The sequence below is a fragment of the Mustela erminea genome, chromosome 4 (assembly GCF_009829155.1).
Source record: "Mustela erminea isolate mMusErm1 chromosome 4, mMusErm1.Pri, whole genome shotgun sequence".
NCBI classification, from domain to species: domain Eukaryota; kingdom Metazoa; phylum Chordata; class Mammalia; order Carnivora; family Mustelidae; genus Mustela; species Mustela erminea.
Genome location: NC_045617.1, coordinates 111,963,782 through 111,982,427, shown reverse-complemented (window position 1 = coordinate 111,982,427; position 18,646 = coordinate 111,963,782). Strand labels below are relative to the sequence as shown.

The 18,646-nt window shown below is 41.2% G+C and overlaps 1 protein-coding gene across 7 annotated transcripts in view; it reads right to left on the bottom strand.

Annotated features, from left to right (window-relative positions):
• Nucleotides 1-18,646, bottom strand: part of COL19A1 (collagen type XIX alpha 1 chain) — a 330,919-nt gene that overhangs the window by 19,038 nt on the left and 293,235 nt on the right. For 6 of the 7 annotated variants that reach the window (XM_032340380.1, XM_032340381.1, XM_032340382.1 and 3 more), the window contains 7 exons: nucleotides 14,705-14,749; nucleotides 11,959-12,003; nucleotides 11,803-11,865; nucleotides 8,028-8,063; nucleotides 7,847-7,891; nucleotides 5,040-5,210; nucleotides 3,225-3,291 (listed from right to left, as the gene is read on the bottom strand). In XM_032340380.1, coding sequence (XP_032196271.1) covers nucleotides 3,225-3,291; nucleotides 5,040-5,210; nucleotides 7,847-7,891; nucleotides 8,028-8,063; nucleotides 11,803-11,865; nucleotides 11,959-12,003; nucleotides 14,705-14,749 — 472 coding nt within the window. Of the gene's footprint in view, nucleotides 1-3,224; nucleotides 3,292-5,039; nucleotides 5,211-6,802; nucleotides 7,703-7,846; nucleotides 7,892-8,027; nucleotides 8,064-11,802; nucleotides 11,866-11,958; nucleotides 12,004-14,704; nucleotides 14,750-18,646 lie in introns of those variants that run through there. The other variant, XM_032340386.1, reaches the window with a different exon arrangement.

Genomic DNA, 18,646 nt, shown 5'->3' with positions numbered 1-18,646 from the left:
GGCTTGGGTCTAGGTGTCACCATAGGCTCCAGTGCGGACCTCGAGTGAAAGGATGGTAAAGTGGGAGAGCGGGATCCCTCGAGCACTCCACCTTCGAGTCTGGTTTTGAGACAAGACATGTAGCTGCTGAAGGATCTCGCCAGGCTGGAAGAGACTGGGGACAGTTGGGTGGTGGACGGAGGGAAGCCAGAGGAGGCCTGGAGCAGCCTCTGCACCCTTTGCTTCCTGGTGGGCAAGGAGTGACTAGGAGGGGAAGCTGGGACAGGACCGCAGAGGGGGAGCCCACAGACTTAGAGAAAGTGCAAGCTGCAAAGCCTGCCCCAAGACGGATGGAGAGGGGTCCAATTCTCCTGATCTCTCTCCTCAGGAGAGTCCTTCGCAGGAATAATCTCACTATGGCCTGTGAGTGGGCAGCTAGAAGCTTGCTTTCTTTCTTTTTAAGATTTTATTTATTTATTTGACAGACAGAGATCACAAGTAGGCAGAGAGGCAGGTAGAGAGAGAGGGGGAAACAGGCTCCCCGCTGAGCAGAGAGCCTGATGTGGGGCTTGATCCCAGGACCCAGGGATCATGACCTGAGCCGAAGGCAGAGGCTTTAACCCACTGAGCCAACCAGGCACCCCAGCTAGAAGCTTTCTATGGGTGGAAGTGGTACGTCTCCTCTGCTGAATGCAGGGTCAGGTCACCAGGGGCCATGCCTTCATCCAGTGTCCACTGGGCAAAATGAACACCTCCCACATCTCAGACTAAATCTAAGGTTGTTTAAGGCATTGAAGTTCCACATTAAAGCTGCTTGAGATAAACAATGGTGGACACTAGAGCCCATGGATATTAAGAGTTAAAGGAGAATTTTAGATCACAATTCAAAAACATATTTGCAGGTATTTTCCCTTCCATGACGGTGTCTACTAAGTGTGTGGATGTTGAGGTCCTGGAGGTCCTGTGCCCAGGGCTGGCTTCAAGAACAAGCCACCTGTGAGTCACAGGGAATCCCTTGCTCAAAAGGGCCTTATGCTTGGTATAGTGTTTAACTGTGGCTGTCTTACAATTCCACAACATTTTTGAATCAGGGCACCTACATTTTTATTCTGCATCGACTCCTGCAAATTAGCTGGACCTGCCTATGCATCTGTATTTTTTTCAGTGCTTTTCTGGAGCACTTGAGAGGCCTTTTTCTTTTTCAGGCAGCTGATGCTTGAGGAATGTTTGTGGAGAGGGAACGTTTGGATTGCAAAGTTTGGAGGCTTTTTCATGATGCTTGATTTGAAGATTCAAAAACAAAACAAAACAAAACAAAAAGATAGTAAAAAAGGATTTCTAGATTGAAGGGCAACATTAAAATAATAAAGAGAAACCTGGTAGCTTGAAAGAAAAACACAGTGGACAATTGTATTAATGACTTATCATGCCAGAGCATGGTAAAGATACTTAGTAGAGATCGATGTAAACTGAAATCAACAGCATGAATTCATTACCTTTAAAAAACAAATAATCATTTTTTTTCTCTATTTTGTCATCAAAGCAGCCAAAGTTCCTGGGTTAACTCTGCTCCATCTCTAGTGCTCACGAGAAATAAGATAACGTCCACGCAAGCATTGAGATTTTGGTCTCTAATACTAATTACTGCTTAAAATAACCAGAGCTTCTTGGAGAGTAGCTAATTCCATGTTTGCAGTAGGACAAGTTCCAGTGAAGTTGGGGCATTTTGTAATCTTATTCTTTGTAAAATTCAATAATATATATTTAATTTAGCAAAGAGAGGAGGCTGTGCTAAAGCAGCAGGAACCAGGAGAGCCAATGTGGATTCATTTTTTAAAGACAAAAATTCCCCAGTTTATTAAGCTCACAGTTGAGGGGAGTGATCTTGATTTTAGCAAGTCATTTGACAAAATCATATGATATCTTGGGAACAGATAAAAAAAATATAGAGTGGATTTTCAAAAACTGTATATATGGATTCAGAGGTCACTGAAACAATAAGATTAATAGAATTTACAAATGAAGAGCAGGAACGAAATGGCAGTAAGAAAGGCCTAACCCTTGACTCTTGACTCTTTCCTTCAACATTTCTAAACACAATGGAATGATGACATGATTATAAAATTCAGAAATGGCACCAAGTTCTGAGGGTCAGTCCACCTGCCCTACAGTAATACAACATTCCACAAGATAACTTCAGTTTGGGACAATGCGTGAACATAAACCTTTTGAAATGTAATATAAAGAAACATTAAATCACACACTCAGAGTTTAAAAATGGACACAGTGCTCAATGAGAAACCCCTAATTTGTAAAAGTTTGTGTAAATAAGATCCAGGGTTGTTAGTTAATTGGAAAATCAAAATCAAGGAAGGCTTTTCTTTCTTTTTTTTTTTTTTTAAGGGATCCTATCTTAGGCAGCATTATTGAAGTGTCTATATCAAGGGTTAGAAAACTTTCTCTGCAAAGCGTCAGATAGTAAATATTTAAGTCTTTTCAGGCTATACAATCCCCATGACAACTAGTCAATTCTGCTACCCTGGCATGAAAACAGACAGAGAAAATTCATAAAAGAATGAGTCTGACTATGCTCCAATAAAACTTTATGGAAATAAATTTGAATTTCAGATCATTGTCACACGTCATGAAATATTCTTTCGAGTTAAAAAAAAAAACATTTAAAAATGTACTTCCTACGTGCTCCTTCTCCCTAACCTCCACCTCCCCCAAAAAAGCAAAACCATGGTCAGCTTATGGGCCATACAAAAACTGGGCGCAAGTGAAATTAGCTGGTGGGCCACAGTTTGTTGACCCGGGTCTAGATCAAAACACACTGTGCTCTGCCTTCGTCAAAATACTCCTGGGTGAACAAGGGTCATTTAAAAAGAGTGGTGACAGGATGGGCGAGACACAGTTGCACACAGAAGAGAAAAGTAAGAAGTACCATGGGTATGGAAAAATATTGTAAGGGCTGTCGTGGGACTAGAGGAAGATACTTCACCTGTGCTATTTAACAGACCAGCCATGAGGAGAGAAAGTTAGAGAGAGGCAAGTTTAACTCAGTGTAAGGAAGAATTTTCTATCCAACCGAGATGCCCCATCGCCCCCCCACCCCATAAAGTAGGTTGCCTCTTAACATCACTGTTGTATGGCCATCTTTTGAGAGAGTGCTGAAGGGATCCCCTTCAGTGGATGGGAGGTGGTCACTGGAAAAAAGTCAGAAATGTTTATTAAGTAGATCTAACCTTCAAAAATCCTGAGAACCTCTTGATTAATATACTTCTTTATTTCTTCCAATGAAACCGCATCAGCCTAAAAAAGGGGGAAAAAGGTCTTAAAATTGAGCATAGCACAAATGAGTAAAGACTAGGAATCCTGGGTTGGTGTGCATACTTGAAACTTCCGTGGAGACACATTTATCAAACAAAATGCTTTTGGCAGTTGGCTCTATTAGGCAATAAGTATCTTTGTTTTGATCAAATGCTGAGAAGAACTTGAAGTGCATAATTGCTTTAAAAGCCGTGGGCTGGAATCATAACCAGTGACTCGAACATATTTCTTATTAAATGGAGAGACATGGCTTCATATGATTAGGAGAGACATTTCCTATTACTTCATTTTCTGAAGTTACAGAACTTGAACAGTGTTATCAGGACATTAATATCCCAGGCACAGTTTAACTTCTAACCAATCCCTGGGCACTGGTGAAGTCAGTATCTAGGATACTACGCATCTTTAAAGGAAGAGAACTCCAAGTGTGCTGGGTTATTACTTACTAAGTTTTGGTCATTTTTATGGTATAGTTTATTCTGTAATTTACACTTTGTGAGCATATTTGTACTAAGTAATTTTCCTTTTTTTAATGGAAAACGCTATGGGACATGAGAAAGGGAAGTAGATAAAGGATGTCAGTTGAATTTTTAACCCCTTAACAAATGAAGCTACATGAATTTGGGAGAGAACCTAACATTTATAATAGTAACATTTTACTGTAGTACCTTGATATTTTTAAGAGAGGGCTATTATTTTCCATGATCATTAGGATTTGTAAGTATTTTATTGCTCCTCTCTTTTTAGTCGTTATTATTCAAGTGTATATGTGTGGCATTAAAGACAATATGATGGGCTCATAAAATGATGATTTCTATAGGGCAGTATAGTTCCAAAAATGCTCTCTTTCAATATTTTATTTTCATGGTATATGGGATATATGAACTTGAGTTAATGCATCTAATACCAATTACTGACACAGCACTGAGAACTCATTATACAGGCTTTATTCAAGTAGAGCTTAGGGAAAATGGATAAAAATAAAGAATCTCAATATTGTGGGAATGCCCCAGTTGGCCCTCCATCTGGTGTTGGCTGATTATCTGAGGATAGTGTGTCCTTAGAGCCCTGCCCTGCTCCCCCACCCTCCCCACTCCAGGACCCACCTTTCTCCCTGACAAGGATGTTTTCTAATTAAGTTCCTCTGTGAATGACCATCCACCACACCTCCAGAGGGTATTAATAGTAATATGAGCTTCCTTAACCAAACACTCCTTCTTGGCCCGTTTTCCACGTCAAAATACCACTCAGGGCAGGTCTGTGGTTCTCATATTCAACAAATAGAGTTTTCACATAAAACAGACATATGTCATCTGTGTAGTGTAGGAGACATTATAAATGGTATTTAAGAGCACGGTTTTGGAGTCAGTCAGACCTGGGTCTAACCCACTCAATAAGTGTGACCCTGAACAAGTCAACTCTGAGTTTTTGCATTCGTCAAAGTGAGGCGGATAGGACACCCTCCTCTGAGTTGTGAGGCTCTGCAGAGGTGATGTAGAGGAAGTACTTAGCGGAGGGTGTGGTACATAACTCGAAATAAGTGGCAGGGTGTGGTACATAACTCGAAATAAGTGGCAGGTATTGATCTCCTAAGTGGAGATCCGTTTAGGTTCATTTTATTTCTTTTAAAAGGATTATGATTGCTTTCACGGGGATGAATTCTGATTTCTTTCAAAGGGATACGAGGTCCATGCTAGCCAGGAGCTGCTGGAGCTCTCGGCACTACTCACTGGAGTGCCTGGGATGCCTGGATTGCCTGGAGGGCCTTGGTGTCCGGGGGATCCCGTGGAGCCCTTGTTTCCGGGTGGCCCCACAGGACCTATGGCTCCCTTCATGCCTGGAAGGCCTGGTTTCCCCTGTTCACCCTGTGGGCCTCTGTCTCCTGGAATTCCCTGGTCACCCTGTTAAAGGAAGAAGTTAATAAGAGTGATCTCTTCTAGAACATGTAAGCTGTGGTTAAGAGCAAAGGTTCTGCATTCATACGGGCACTTGCTAGCTGTGGCACCTCCACTAAGAGAATTGAGCCCTCTGTGCCCTAGATTCCTGTCCCATAAAGTGGAGATATTAATAATACCCATGAAAGAGGGTGATGCTGGAAATGAATGAGTCAAGTCAAGTGCTTAGAACAATGACTGGGATGTTGAAGGCACTCTTTAGAAAGCTAGTGACAATGTGGGTTGTACTTGATTGTACTTGATTGTCTAGAATGATGACACTTTTGAAAGTCAACAGTGGCTCTCACTTCAGGCCTGGGTCTCCTTGGCAATAATAAAGGAAGATGGCCAAGAGGATTTTGTACTTGAATGAAGATGGTCACCAAGATTTTACGCTAAGTAAAAACTTCAGGACCCTCAAAATCCTTCCCAAATCATGTGCTTTTCTTCTTCTTTTACCTCGATCAGAATCTTTATTAGATTATGTGGGTTGGTTTCTTTATTTGTGTTTTACAGTTGTATGAATGTGTGTGTGTGTGTGTGTGTGTGTGTGTGTGTGCAGGTGCATACATGCTGTGTCCCAAACATAAACAACTTGGAAAGATGAGAAAGGAAAGCCTTTGAAAAAGTTCAGAGCAGGTACTTGGGGTGGAGGGTCATCACTGAGATCATATACTTAATAAACAAATGAACTATGAGAGAATTCGCTGAGTAAAGTGCCATAGTAAATTAGGTATAAGATAGTGTTAGGTGGCTTGACTGTGGTAAGAAGTTTATTTAATGCTGACTTATCCAGCAAGGTGTCTACTACTGCATGTGTTTGTTCATTAGAGATGGGGGGGCATCAGGAGAGAGGGGTATATATGTACCATAGCATGTTTCAGTTAGAGATATTCCAAATACTCAGTTCCCCAATGCCAGAAGGTGATGACCACACCAGCTATGATGGGATGGTGCACTGAGGCTGCTGTGTATTTCATTGTGTTACTCTTATTTGTGACTACTGTGCAAAGGGCCCAACTCCATTTCTGTTGATTTAAAAAAAAGTAATGAAAACGGATGAACAATTATAGGGATCTATTTGATCCCGGAAGGAAGAGGTGTAGAAAGAAGAAAAAGCAGATGGACCTAATTTCAACGTTACTCTTTTAGTTATAAAAATATATCTGCATATAGGTGTATCAACTCACATTTTGGGGAAATACCTGAGATGAGTCAGATTAAGAAAACAATAAAGAAAAGAAGTACTAGCACATGCTGATCGATACTGTGATCACATGCAAAATAATCACAGTCTTCAGCATATTAAAATTGTTTTACAATTTAGGCACCAGGATGTTCATTACAGTGATGTTTATTATTATGAAAACTGGAAAGAACCTAAATATCCAGAAAAAGGAGACTGGGAAAGTGAAGTAAGGTATATCCAAACAGTGGAATAACATATAGCCACTAAAAGTCATATGCAGATCTGTATTGACTGACACGGAAAGATGGTCATTATATACTGATAGGTGAAAAAAGTCATTTACAAAACAGTCTGAACACATTTTTGGAAGAGCATATATTCTTTTGCATTGATACATTAAGTACACATGTATATCATATATAAGAGAGAAATAGAAATATGTCCAAAATAGTATTTGTACAAATTTAAGAATCCTTATCTCTATGCAAGGAGATAACGTAGACTTTTTTCTTTACTTTTTACTTATATTATCTCTGTTTTCATATGACCTTCAGTTATCACGAATTAGTTGTGTAATAAGTAAAAATGAGTAAACTAGACACCAATACACAAACACACATATGCAACATACTAGCAACCCACCCAGGAATTTCACTGAATTATAGTGCTTGAATCTTTGCAGTGGACTGACTCCAACTCTACTTGAAAACATTAAGGTTCACTAAAGAAAATAATGAGAAGTTGGAACAACACCAACAACCAAACCAATTTCAATAAAAGTATATGACAGAATTGGCATGACTTTATGTGTTCGGTTCCACTTTCCACGGCTCTACCTCTCCACACCACCACCCCCCTTTACTTGACTTCATATTCCATGAGATCAGGGGTTCTCAACAAGGGCCACTCCAGTTCCCAGAAGGTGATGTCTGGAAACATTCTCGGTTGTCACAACCAGAGGGAAGATGGCGGTACTGATCTGTTGGCTAGACGCCAGGGATGCTATGAAACATCCCACAGTGCCCAGGGTGGACACTCACAGCAAAGTACTGTCCACTCCAAACATCAATGGTGCTGAGGTTGAGAAACCCTACTCTAAGGAACAAGAAAATGGGTGATCGCTATCGTAGGAATATGTGTTTGAGACAGGAGGATCAAAGCTTTCCCGAGTGGAATGGCACACTAGACTTCGTTCTGAAGAAAGGTCATTGTTGTAGGTGTACCAGCCATATGGCCCGCTTCGGGGTCCTTCAATGGGCCTGTTTTATGCCTAGAAGAGATCTTGGATCACATACACCCTAAATGTGTCATACTGGGAGATTTGCAGGGATCCACACACAAATTATGTAACCCAAAGGATGAGGCAGCTGCAGCAGACAGGTTTAAATCATGATCAGAAGAGTAATATACATACACGTTCTCCTTTGGGGCCTCTGTCTCCAGGTTTACCCATGACACCCTGAAAAACAAATGCCAACACTAAAAAATCACTGCTTGCCAAGATTTTTCCCCAGCCTGCTTAGTCAAGTATTTTGACAGGTACTGCAAATGAGGTTTTGCATGAGAATGTTTATCTGAAGTGGTATTTTCCATACCTGAGCACCGGGCAATCCATCTTTTCCATTTATTCCCTATAAAGACAGAAGATGATCAATATTCCTAATTCTACATCGGTAGACATAGTTAAACACAATAAAAGGGTAAAGTTTTGAGGACTGAATCATTACATTTCTGCTATTTTGGTGAGGGAGTGGAGTGAAACAGAAAACGAAGTTGAGAGAGTCGATGGTCTGGAGTTTGAATTCGGGCTCTGTCACTGACGAGTTCCATTTACTTCAGGCAATTTACTGACTCCTAACAGCATATGCTTCTTTCCTTATAAAGTGAGGATGAAGTCATTATTTGAAAACTCAGGATTTGGTAAAGCAACAGAAAATGCCCAAGTCACTGTAAATAGTCAATGGGGTTATTTTCATTACTTATTCTCTTAGGTACAATCTGAAAAATAAGGTGGCCTGTGGTGCTGGGTGGCTGGTGGATGGCATTTATTGTTACCGCCCAACAATTTTCTAGCACAGAGAGTCATTCTCAGTAAATGGTCTCAGTTACTGCTGGGGAAATTTCATAACATGGCCAGAGCACAATCCTCCTATGAAATAAACTGTCGGCTAGAGAACAATTTGTTATTTTCCAGTGGGAGAATATGAAAGAAAAGTAGGAAATCTGTAATCATGGCTTTTGAGAGCATTAAGTAGTGTTTTGGGTTTTTTTTTTTTTATTAGTAAACTGGAAGTTTCCCAAACTTTACAAGGCTGTCCTGGAGGTGGAAATAAAGCCCCCTACTCAGAGATTTATGAGATGGAGAAAACTTGTGGCCGGGAGATGTCAGAAGGAAAAGCACTTGGGGTCAAATCAAATACCTAGAGTTCAATAGCAGATGTGTTTTTGAGATTTGGTTTGAAGAGAGAGATCAAGGTGAGGGAAATTGGCATGACTAGCAGGCAATTGCATGGACATGTTCCTCTGAAAAGCCTAGGAGAGTTTTGCTGTGCTGGAATGGATTTTATGACGATGGAACTGCAGATAAGCACATGTTTTCACTGCTGTAAATTACACGAAAATCCGTCACAGCTGATAACCCAACCAAAGTCCCCCAACCTCTCTGAAACATCTGGGAATTATGTAGAGTACTTTAACTAAGCACACGTTACCTGCAGTGTGTGGTTCAAAGAATTTATTACATCCAGAAACACAGGCAACAAAGATAAAGCTGATTAAGGAGAGGAAGTGGGGGAAGGGATGATACAACCCAGCTGTACCACTTGAATAAAAGATGATGTATCTAGTGTTAACATGTAATTCATGCTTTTGGTAACAATGTAAGAAAAGAAACAGTGCAGTCTTTCTTTCTTTCTTTTTTTTTTTTTCCTCCTTTTTTCATCTTTTGTAATTCATCAGAGACTATCATGTGTGTTCTCCTTTGTATGTAAAGGTGTTACTAACTTGCTTTCCCTAGACAAGTACTGCTTTTAGAGATTTTTAGAATAACCTGCATGGATTTGTTTTTCCCTCCCTCATCTCACTTATCTGGAAGAACTCCACACCTAGGTGTAAGCAGCCTTTTGTCTATCACATGTCTGCGCAGCTGGCTGTGGTTGAAGAAAAAGGCATGTCCTTGCTCACTTATTCCTACCTAAAGAACGCAGGCAGAGTGCAAGTATCACCCTGTATTACCAGGCTGTCCTGGATTTCCTGATTCAACTCCCTCTCCTTCTCTCCTTAAGTATTCTTTCACAGATTTTCCTGTCTTCAGATCTCTAGCATCACCACCTGATTCCTTACACCCAACCAATGACCTCGATTCTTCTTCCCCTGAGAAAATACATAGGAGAGAAATCTCTCTCTTACAGATCCAACCTACACACATTTGTACACCAATGTCTGCCTGTCCCCTTCCTCCTGGTGAGAAGGATGAGCTGCCCCTGTTCCTTGTGAAGGCCGATTTTCACTTCTGAATGGAATACCAGTGTTCTCCCCTTACTCAAATTTATCTCCACTCCCATGGTACCATCAAAACTTCCCCTCTCGACTGGATCATTCTTATCAGGATGCAAGTGTGCTGTAACCTCTCCCAGCAAGGACCACCACTTTCTAAACCCAGTGCAGAACTGTCAGGTCTCACATGATTTATCTAGATTCATCATTTCTCTGTCTTAAAACACGTAGTTCCCTCAACATCCAGGAAACCTCATTCACCTGGTTTCCTTCATATCTCACCAGCTGCACCTTCTCAGATTTTTTGCTGGGTCTTTTTCCTAACAGTTGAAAGGTTTTCTTCCCTCCCAATCCGCAGGGACTACGTTTCATTCAGACCCAGGTTTAAAATACCCAAATCAGTCTCTCCAGTCCTGACCTCTCCATTAATTCAAGATACGTATATCTACCGCTTACTTGACATTTCCAGTGGATGTCTATGAGTGCTTGAAGTTGAATGTGTCCACTGCACGGAATTCTTGATTTTCCTCCCAAACCTACCCACCTCCAGTAGTTCCCATCTCACCACAAACGCCACTGTGACATGGCTGCTCAGACCCCACGCCACAGCTTTGACTTATCTCTCTCTCACGTTCCACTTCCGGTCCATCAGTGAATTTGCTGACTCTCCCTTTGAGGTACAACCTAAACTCCCTTACTCCTCAGGATCTCCCTGTTCTCCCCATCACTATTTCTCAAGGAGATTATGGTGACGTTTCCTCACTATTCTGTCTGCTTCCATCCTGCTTCCTACAGTCCGCTCTCCACAGAATAGTCAAGAGTGATACTCTGGAATATACTCCATTTTCCTTCCCCACTACAAATGCTTCAGTGGGTTTCCAGATTGAAGCTATTTTTTGAGTGTCTCCCAGGGCCAGGGACTGACAATGTGTACCATATGTCATGTTACTTAAGTGACTCACAAAACCCTTTGAGTCACAATTCAAACCCATATCTTTCTGACTCTAAATTGTATATGCTTCCTCTATTTTTATGTTGCTTCTCTGAGGAGGGGGAGGCCAGGAAGCACTCAGACCCAGAGGTTTCCCAGAGGTACTGACCCAGCCTTGTGAACTCTCTGCTGCTTGTTCACCTTCAGTGTCCTCCTCCTCCTAATAGCATCCCTCCCCACACACAAATAAACAAGCAAAGGGAGCAGTGACGTTCTATCAAGAGTAAACCCGAGAGAGGGCTGCATGTCGCTCATCTTTCTGTCCCCCCTGTCATGGCCCAGCACATCCTTAGCAAACAGAAGAGACTAAATAAATATGTGTTGAAGTAAACTGAATTAGTATGAATGATTATTACTGTGTTATAGCAATATATGTCAGTATCCACGAGTTCTTTTAGGAACCAAATGGATGCTATGTTTAGAAGCACGATTTATGAAGGTAGAAGAACAAGGTCCATAGATAATGAAGGGAATCTGAGAAAATAGCTTCTTATTCAGTTTTTAGCTTGGCCTCCAGGAGTTATATCTGTGAGTCTTCAGGTTTTTTATATTTTAGGATGTGAAAGGCCATTTTGTTTTTTAACCAGGAGAATATCAGACTTAAGAAGTAATGAGTCTAATCTCCTGACACTTCAAACAACCAAACAAAATCTCACTTTTTTCATCATTGTTTAAGACTTAAAGATGACTCATACAGAGCTAGAACACTCAGGGAGAACCACACCCCCAAAGACCCATTTGTGGAACTTGCTCTTACTTCCTTAGAAACTATAAACATCAGATTTTCCAAGGAGATAGGACAGTGATTGGATAAGAGATAAGAGATAAACAGTGTTTGGAATATTTCTCAAACTGGCAAATTTTAAATAATAAAAAGTACTTACTGGCCTTCCGGAGGGTCCTTCTGGTCCAGGGAAACCTATATCTCCAACAGGCCCTCTGTCACCCTATAGGCATGTCCACAGACAAATATTAGCTGCCAAGGAAAGCTCTGGAACTGCATGTAAGTACAACTGTGGAGTAAGTGACTGGAAACTCACCGGTTCCCCTGGGACTCCCGGAGGCCCTGGGGCTCCAGGTTTTCCCTGGGAAATCAAAGCAAGGAGAAACATTAGGAGCCAAATTATGGCATGACACCATCCCCTCCCTGCCTGCAAATTTAAGGAGCTGCTAGGCCTGTGGCTCTTATACTAAAATGGCATTCTTAATGGGACAGAGGCTGTGGGGACATATACTTGACTCTGGAGGCTCCAAGGTATGGACTAGAATGCAGTTCTCTGAACGCACACATGTGTATATAGCAGACAGGTGGGAGCGGACGATACTATTTTTGAAAACATGAAATCAATGTATCCTCATTACTGGGAATACCTCTAGTGCCTATTTGATTGGCAGCTCTTCTCGACTTTGGAGTAGGGAGGGCACATGGGGTCAAAGAAGTCTCTCCTAGATTTTGTGTCTTGTTAAGAGGGTTTCTTTTTTTTTTTTTTAAGATTTTTTTTTTTTTAAATTTATTTGTTAGAGAGAGATACAGAGCGCAAGCACAGGCAGACAGAGTGGTAGGCTAGAGGCAGAGGGAGAAGCAGGCTCCCTGCCGAGCAAGGAGCCCGATGTGGGACTCGATCCCAGGACGCTGGGATCATGACCTGAGCCGAAGGCAGCCGCTTAACCAACTGAGCCACCCAGGCGTCCCATTAAGAGGGTTTCTAAGTTCATAGTAGAATAGCCTGAAGAAACACCATGTTTGACTTGAAAAGCCATGTTTGGTTGAAAGGAAGGGGACAAGACTGATTTATTCCAACACATTATAGCTTGGAGGACTGACAACAGAGAAGTGTTGGGTAGAGAGGCCACTGGGAGGGACAAGAGAGGAAGATGGTCCATTAGAGCCCAGAAGTGAGAAGTGCCCAAGTGTCCAGGTCAAGCTTCAAGAAGGAACCCCCTTCTATCCCTTGGACTTAACATGGACGGAAAAACAAATAACACAGGGATATAGGCATGGGGCCAAGGCTGCAGAAACCCTAATAGGTTTCCTAGGAGGGAATCTAAAAAAGGAAGGACCCTTTCTTTACTCCTCTTGCTGTCCAGAACCCTGGGAGGAGCCCCCCTCACAGGTTCAGACACGGCTGAGTGGTGAAGTGAGGCAGACACAAGGCCTGACAGAGCAGCCCTGATTCCCCAGAGTCCGTGTGTACAAGTAGGAACTCCCGAATCTCCTGTGGGCCCAAGTGGGGGGATATGTTAGAGCTGGAAGGCTAATGTCCCACATGGACTTGGCATAGGCTACAACAGGGAGAGTGCTCAGGCTTGGAGGCCGGAGACAAAGGGATCAGGGACATGGGCAGCAGGTAACAGAAATCTCAAAAGTTGGGGGGAGCTTGGGAAACCTGGGGGACAGCATGCTGACTGGAGGCCTCACCTCATTGCCAGCACTCACAGACACCTCCTCCTGTCTACCCATGTGTCATCCTGGGAAGAAGCAGGAGAAACAAGCCCTGGAGAAATCTCTGGATGGGCTTGAAAATACGAGAAAGGGATAGAACTGCTAAATAAGGGGATTCATCCTCTACAAAGGATGGCTTTCTACAGACTAGGGATGGCTTTTGAATTTTTGTTCTTGGGCTTAATATCTACACAGAATAAAAGAGAGTGGCTATTGGCCTTTTAAAGGATAGGAGTGATGGGTGGTGGTGGATGGCGGTGGTGAGTGGTGGATGCTCTGGGTGGTGCTGGGTGTCAGTGGATGTCTGTGGGTGGTGGTGAGTGGGACGATAGAGCCCTTTCTTCTCCTGTGTGCCTATGATTCAAGCACGGAGTTTCCACTGACTTTCCTACCCCGGGCCTACCCTGCAGGGGCACTGAACAAAAGGATAAGTGGGCTCTTACTCATAAAGCATGGCCACAAAATTTTAATTAGAGCATCATGAATGAAGATCAGAATGATCCCTAGGGCTCAGAGAAATGATTTCAACCTTTCCTGGAGTACTTCCTATTCATTTGAAAAGACCTTGATGAGATTAAAACACTTGACACCGGAGAGCAACAAAAATGATTGAGAGTCTGGAAGGGCTAGTTTACGAGGAAACATTAGCAGCAGTAAAGATTTGTTAATAACACCAGGCCAAGGGAAAACTCAGGCAGATTGCAGCTTAATATCAAGAACCTGAAGTACATGCCTAAGGATAAGAGCTTCGTCTTTTGGGGGCCAAGAAACCTTAAGTATGACAAGAACAGAGAAACAAAACTAGCTTCTCAAAGTTGGGCTCGTGTATTAACGTATTGGCACTTGTAATTAACTGGGCATCTCCTCCCCTCATTAAGGAAGCTGGGGGAAAAAAGGAAAAGATAATAAAGAAAGAGGTGAACATAAAGAAAGGAACAGTCTTGGGGTGCCTGGGTGGTGCAGTCAGTGAAGTGTTGGACTCTTGGTTATAGCTCAGGTTATGATCCTAAGGATCAAGCCCCACACCGGGCTCCATGCTTGGCTCTGTACTCAGTGGGGAGTCTGCTTGAGATTCTCTCCCTCCATCTCCCTCTGCCCCTCCCCTCTCTCTCCCTCCCTCCCTCTTTAAAATAAAAGAAATTTTAAAAAATAAAAAAGAAAGGAGAATTCTTGAGGATAAATAGGGACAAGGTGGTTTTATTTTTTTGAACTGGATGTTTCTAGAACCTATTATTATAAGAGCTACTGTGTGCTCCCTACCTCTTCTTGATCCCTAGCCACAGACTGACTGCGGAGATAGAATTCCTTCCTTGTGAAAATAATGTGAGATACTCTGGACTCACCGATATTCCAGCTATTCCTGGGGGACCTGCTGGGCCTCGATCCCCCTGTTGGGATTTAAAAAAAAAGTTGCTGCTTATGATGATATCTATAACATCTTTGTCTATAAAATTAATGCTCAAATGAGTATTTGGATTTGGTGAAGCTTTTCTTTGGTGTTGATAAGCATTATCAGTATCATCAGATGGAAAAATAAAAATTAGTAGCTAACTGAATTTGTTAAAGTTTTTTTTTTTTCCAAAAAACGAAAGCAAATAATAATCTTAACGAAAATAAACATTCAGATTATCATTCTGTGACCTATTTTTAATAGGACTCCACACATACTTACAGCTAAGATTAGTCAAAACAGTATTTTTATTCCAAAAGTAATCCATTACCAATACTTAAAAAAGAAAGCACATTGAATGTTTTCTAAAAAGCTTTTCCTACACTTGTCTTATTCGATGTAGGGTTGGAATAAGATATTTAGAACAAGGGATTCTGTAGTTCTCCTCACTAGGCCATCAGAAGATCCCTTCAATTGCTCTGAACAGCAGAGTGATGTAACTCTTTTTCCAAAGGCAATGTGGTATTTTAGATAAAGCTGACAATGCTAAAAGTGTTAATGATTATATACGGGATAATAAAATGGCAACTTTTGTTGAGCAGAACCTACATTAAAAAACTTCATAACTTCACTCAGGGACATAAAAGAAGACTTGATTAAAGGAAGAGATATGTTTTGTTCTTGGAGGGCAAGACAATGTTGTAAAGGTGTCATTGCTACCCAGTCTAATTTATAAATTTAATGCAATTCTTATGAAATTGCAGCTTGACCAGGTGATATTAAAGTCCACCCTGGATAATGAATAAATGAGAAGATAAAAGAAAAAAATTAAAAGAAGAACAATACAGAGATTAGCAATATCAATACCTGAACATATAATAAAGCTATAACAATTAAAATAATGGAATATTGGTATAAGATTAAGCAGTATATCAATGCAACATAAAAATGCAATATAACCATAGGCCAACATCTATAATAGGATTTTAGTAAAAAAAGGGATGTATTATTCAAAATATAGCACTAATAATGGAGTAATATCCTTGAAAAGAGTTTAATTCCTCTCTTTACATTATACTCCACGTAAATCCCATATAGATTATGTAAAAAACAAAATATTATGAACTATAAATAATTAGAAGAAAACACGAAGTGACTACCTGATTTTGGTTGACAATAAGAATAAAAAGAACTCAATGCATAAAAGCAAAACAAGAAAACATAGAGAAAAATTGTTTGATATTTGACTACATAAATGTTATGTTCCTATAGACTATGAGATCAAACATAAAAATGAAAGGTCAGACCAGCTAGGAGATTAACTCTAACATATAAATAGAAGTAGTATCTTTATAAAGCATATCCTTAGATAAATAGAAAAAGAACTAATAGAATAGAGGACAAATAGTACAAACAGGTAATTCTCACCAGTTTCACTCAGGCTCCTCTTAAATTATGGGATTTTAACCACCAAAATGAATATATTGGAACTTTTTATTCAGTGGAAACTCTTGTATATCTGATAAAGTTTAATATTAATAGTAAGAAACCTTCTCTTGGACAATATAGTCCTTCAAGTTCAGGTCTTGCAGTTCCTTCAACCATTCTCCTCTAATGAGTTGGCCTCTTATTCCCACTATTATACCGGAGACTTTGTCAGTAACCATAATTCCATCCCCTCCATAAACTCAGTTTCATGCGTTCTGATATTGGGCCACCATAGTTTTAATTCACTCCCGTAAGTACCTTGGATTCTCACACTTTTGATGCTATCAAGACCTCGAATCCATTGAACAAATCTTCCATCATCCTTCAACTCTCTAAATGGCCTCTCTACCTTATTTATTTAGTTTAAATTCCATGGTCACTTGTTTTTTTTTTTTTTTTTTTTTTTAATCACTCCTTTGTTGTACACCATTGACTCTCTTGGCCCATTCTTGCTTTTAGTACTCACCTGTCAAAACTGGAACTTTGTTTAAATCTATGTCTTTACCTGGGTGTACATGCTGGAGAAGATGTCCCTGACCGGTCTCACTTCAGTTTATACCCATGAACCTCAGAGGGGTTCTGGGGCTGCCTAGTCATCCCACTCTGTGGCCCCATGACTCTCCCTCTCTTTTAGAAGACCTTCCCCTTAAATCTCCTACCTCTTCTCCCTCATCACTCTCAGACGATGATCTTCTTCCTCTATCTCTGAGAAAATTTCAGCAACCAGAAAAGAACTTCTATAGACCCCAACCAATTATTCTTCCTGTGTATTAGTGTCTGTACCCTTACACTCTTGTTTTTCCACCTGTTACTAGAGATGAACTCTCCAGACTCCTCTTTGAAGCCATACCATCCTTTTATGTACCGGTTCCTATTTCCTCTTAGCGATTTGAAAATGTTATTCCAACAATTCTCCCCTTTCTTCCTGTATCATCACTCCCCTACCTTATTCTACCAGATCATTCCTTTAGCATACAACTAATCTGATATTTCTATGGTCCATTTCTAAAATCCATTTTATAAAGCCTTACCCACGCTACTCCTCCAGCAGTCACCTTCCCATTTCTTTGCTTTCCTTTGCAGCAAAACTCCTTGGCCATTTTTATACTGTATTTGCTATCTCTAATTCTTTTTTTCTTATTCTCTCTTAAATCCATTTAAATCCAACAGTTGCTCCTACCAAAAGAGTGAATAGTAATAATCTATTATTGTTAAACCTCTATCCTGCTAAATCCAACGGTTGATACTTGACCATCCTACTTGACCCCATCCCCATCATACTAGACCCATGTGCAGTACTGGAGACAAGTGATTACCCTCTTTCATGTTGATACACTATCATCACTTGGCTTTCAGGACACCAAGTTTTCCTCATAACTCCCTGGTCATTTTATCTCGGTCTTCCCTGCTCATTCTTCCTTTTCTTCCTGATCCCTTTATGTTGGAGGCCTCAGTGCTCAGTCCTCAGTCCTCCTCTCTTTTATAACATCTGTCATTCCCTTGGAGATTTTTTCAAGTCTCCTGGCTTTAAGACAGCGTCTATACACTTGGAACAACCAAGTTTAAAACTCCCCTAAGACTCTTTTCAAACCCCATGCCTTTTTCTTGTTCTGCCTACTCGATACTTCCACTGTGCTAACAGATGCCGCCAAATTTGACCTCATGTCCAAAGTTAAACTGATCATCCTCCCCCTCTCCACACAGGCTCTGCCTATAGCTTTCCTCATTTCACTTGATGACTATCCCATCATATCAGTTTCTCAGGTCAAAAAACTTGGAGTGTCCTTGATTCCTCCTTATTCTCTCATACCCATGTCCAATCAATTAGAAAGTCCTGTTGGTTCTACCTTCCCAGTATATCCAGAATCTAGCCACCCCTCACTATCTCCACCATCTCTACTTTGATCTCAGCCATCATCCCTCCCAGCTGTATCATGGGAATAGTCTTCTAACAGGGTTCTCTGCCCTCTGGTTGCGGGCCCCACCACCCTTCTACTCAGAAATGAACTACTGGCTCCGTATTTTACTCAGAGTGAAAGATAAAGTCCTCACAGTGGCTAATAAGCCTCTTTATTATCGGTGCTTCTCAAACTACTTGTGCTTCCCGGGGAGCAGTTTATCATTTATGTTCTAATACATCCTGAGCCAAGGTGAGTGTACTGATCACATGTTTGAGTATCATAGCAAAGTTGAATTGCTAGACAAGTTTTTAAGTACTTACTCTCAGTCTGTAATTACCTTGCCACAGAATCCATAAGAGAATTTTCAGACTGGCACTGGTCCTCTGCCAGCTAGCTTTTGAGTAGCATTGCTTTGCAGGACTGCTATGACTGGGCGCCACCTTCCTTCTATCCCTGTCTCTCTGACTTCATCTAACCCCTTCCTTCACCTCATTCCCCTGGTCTCC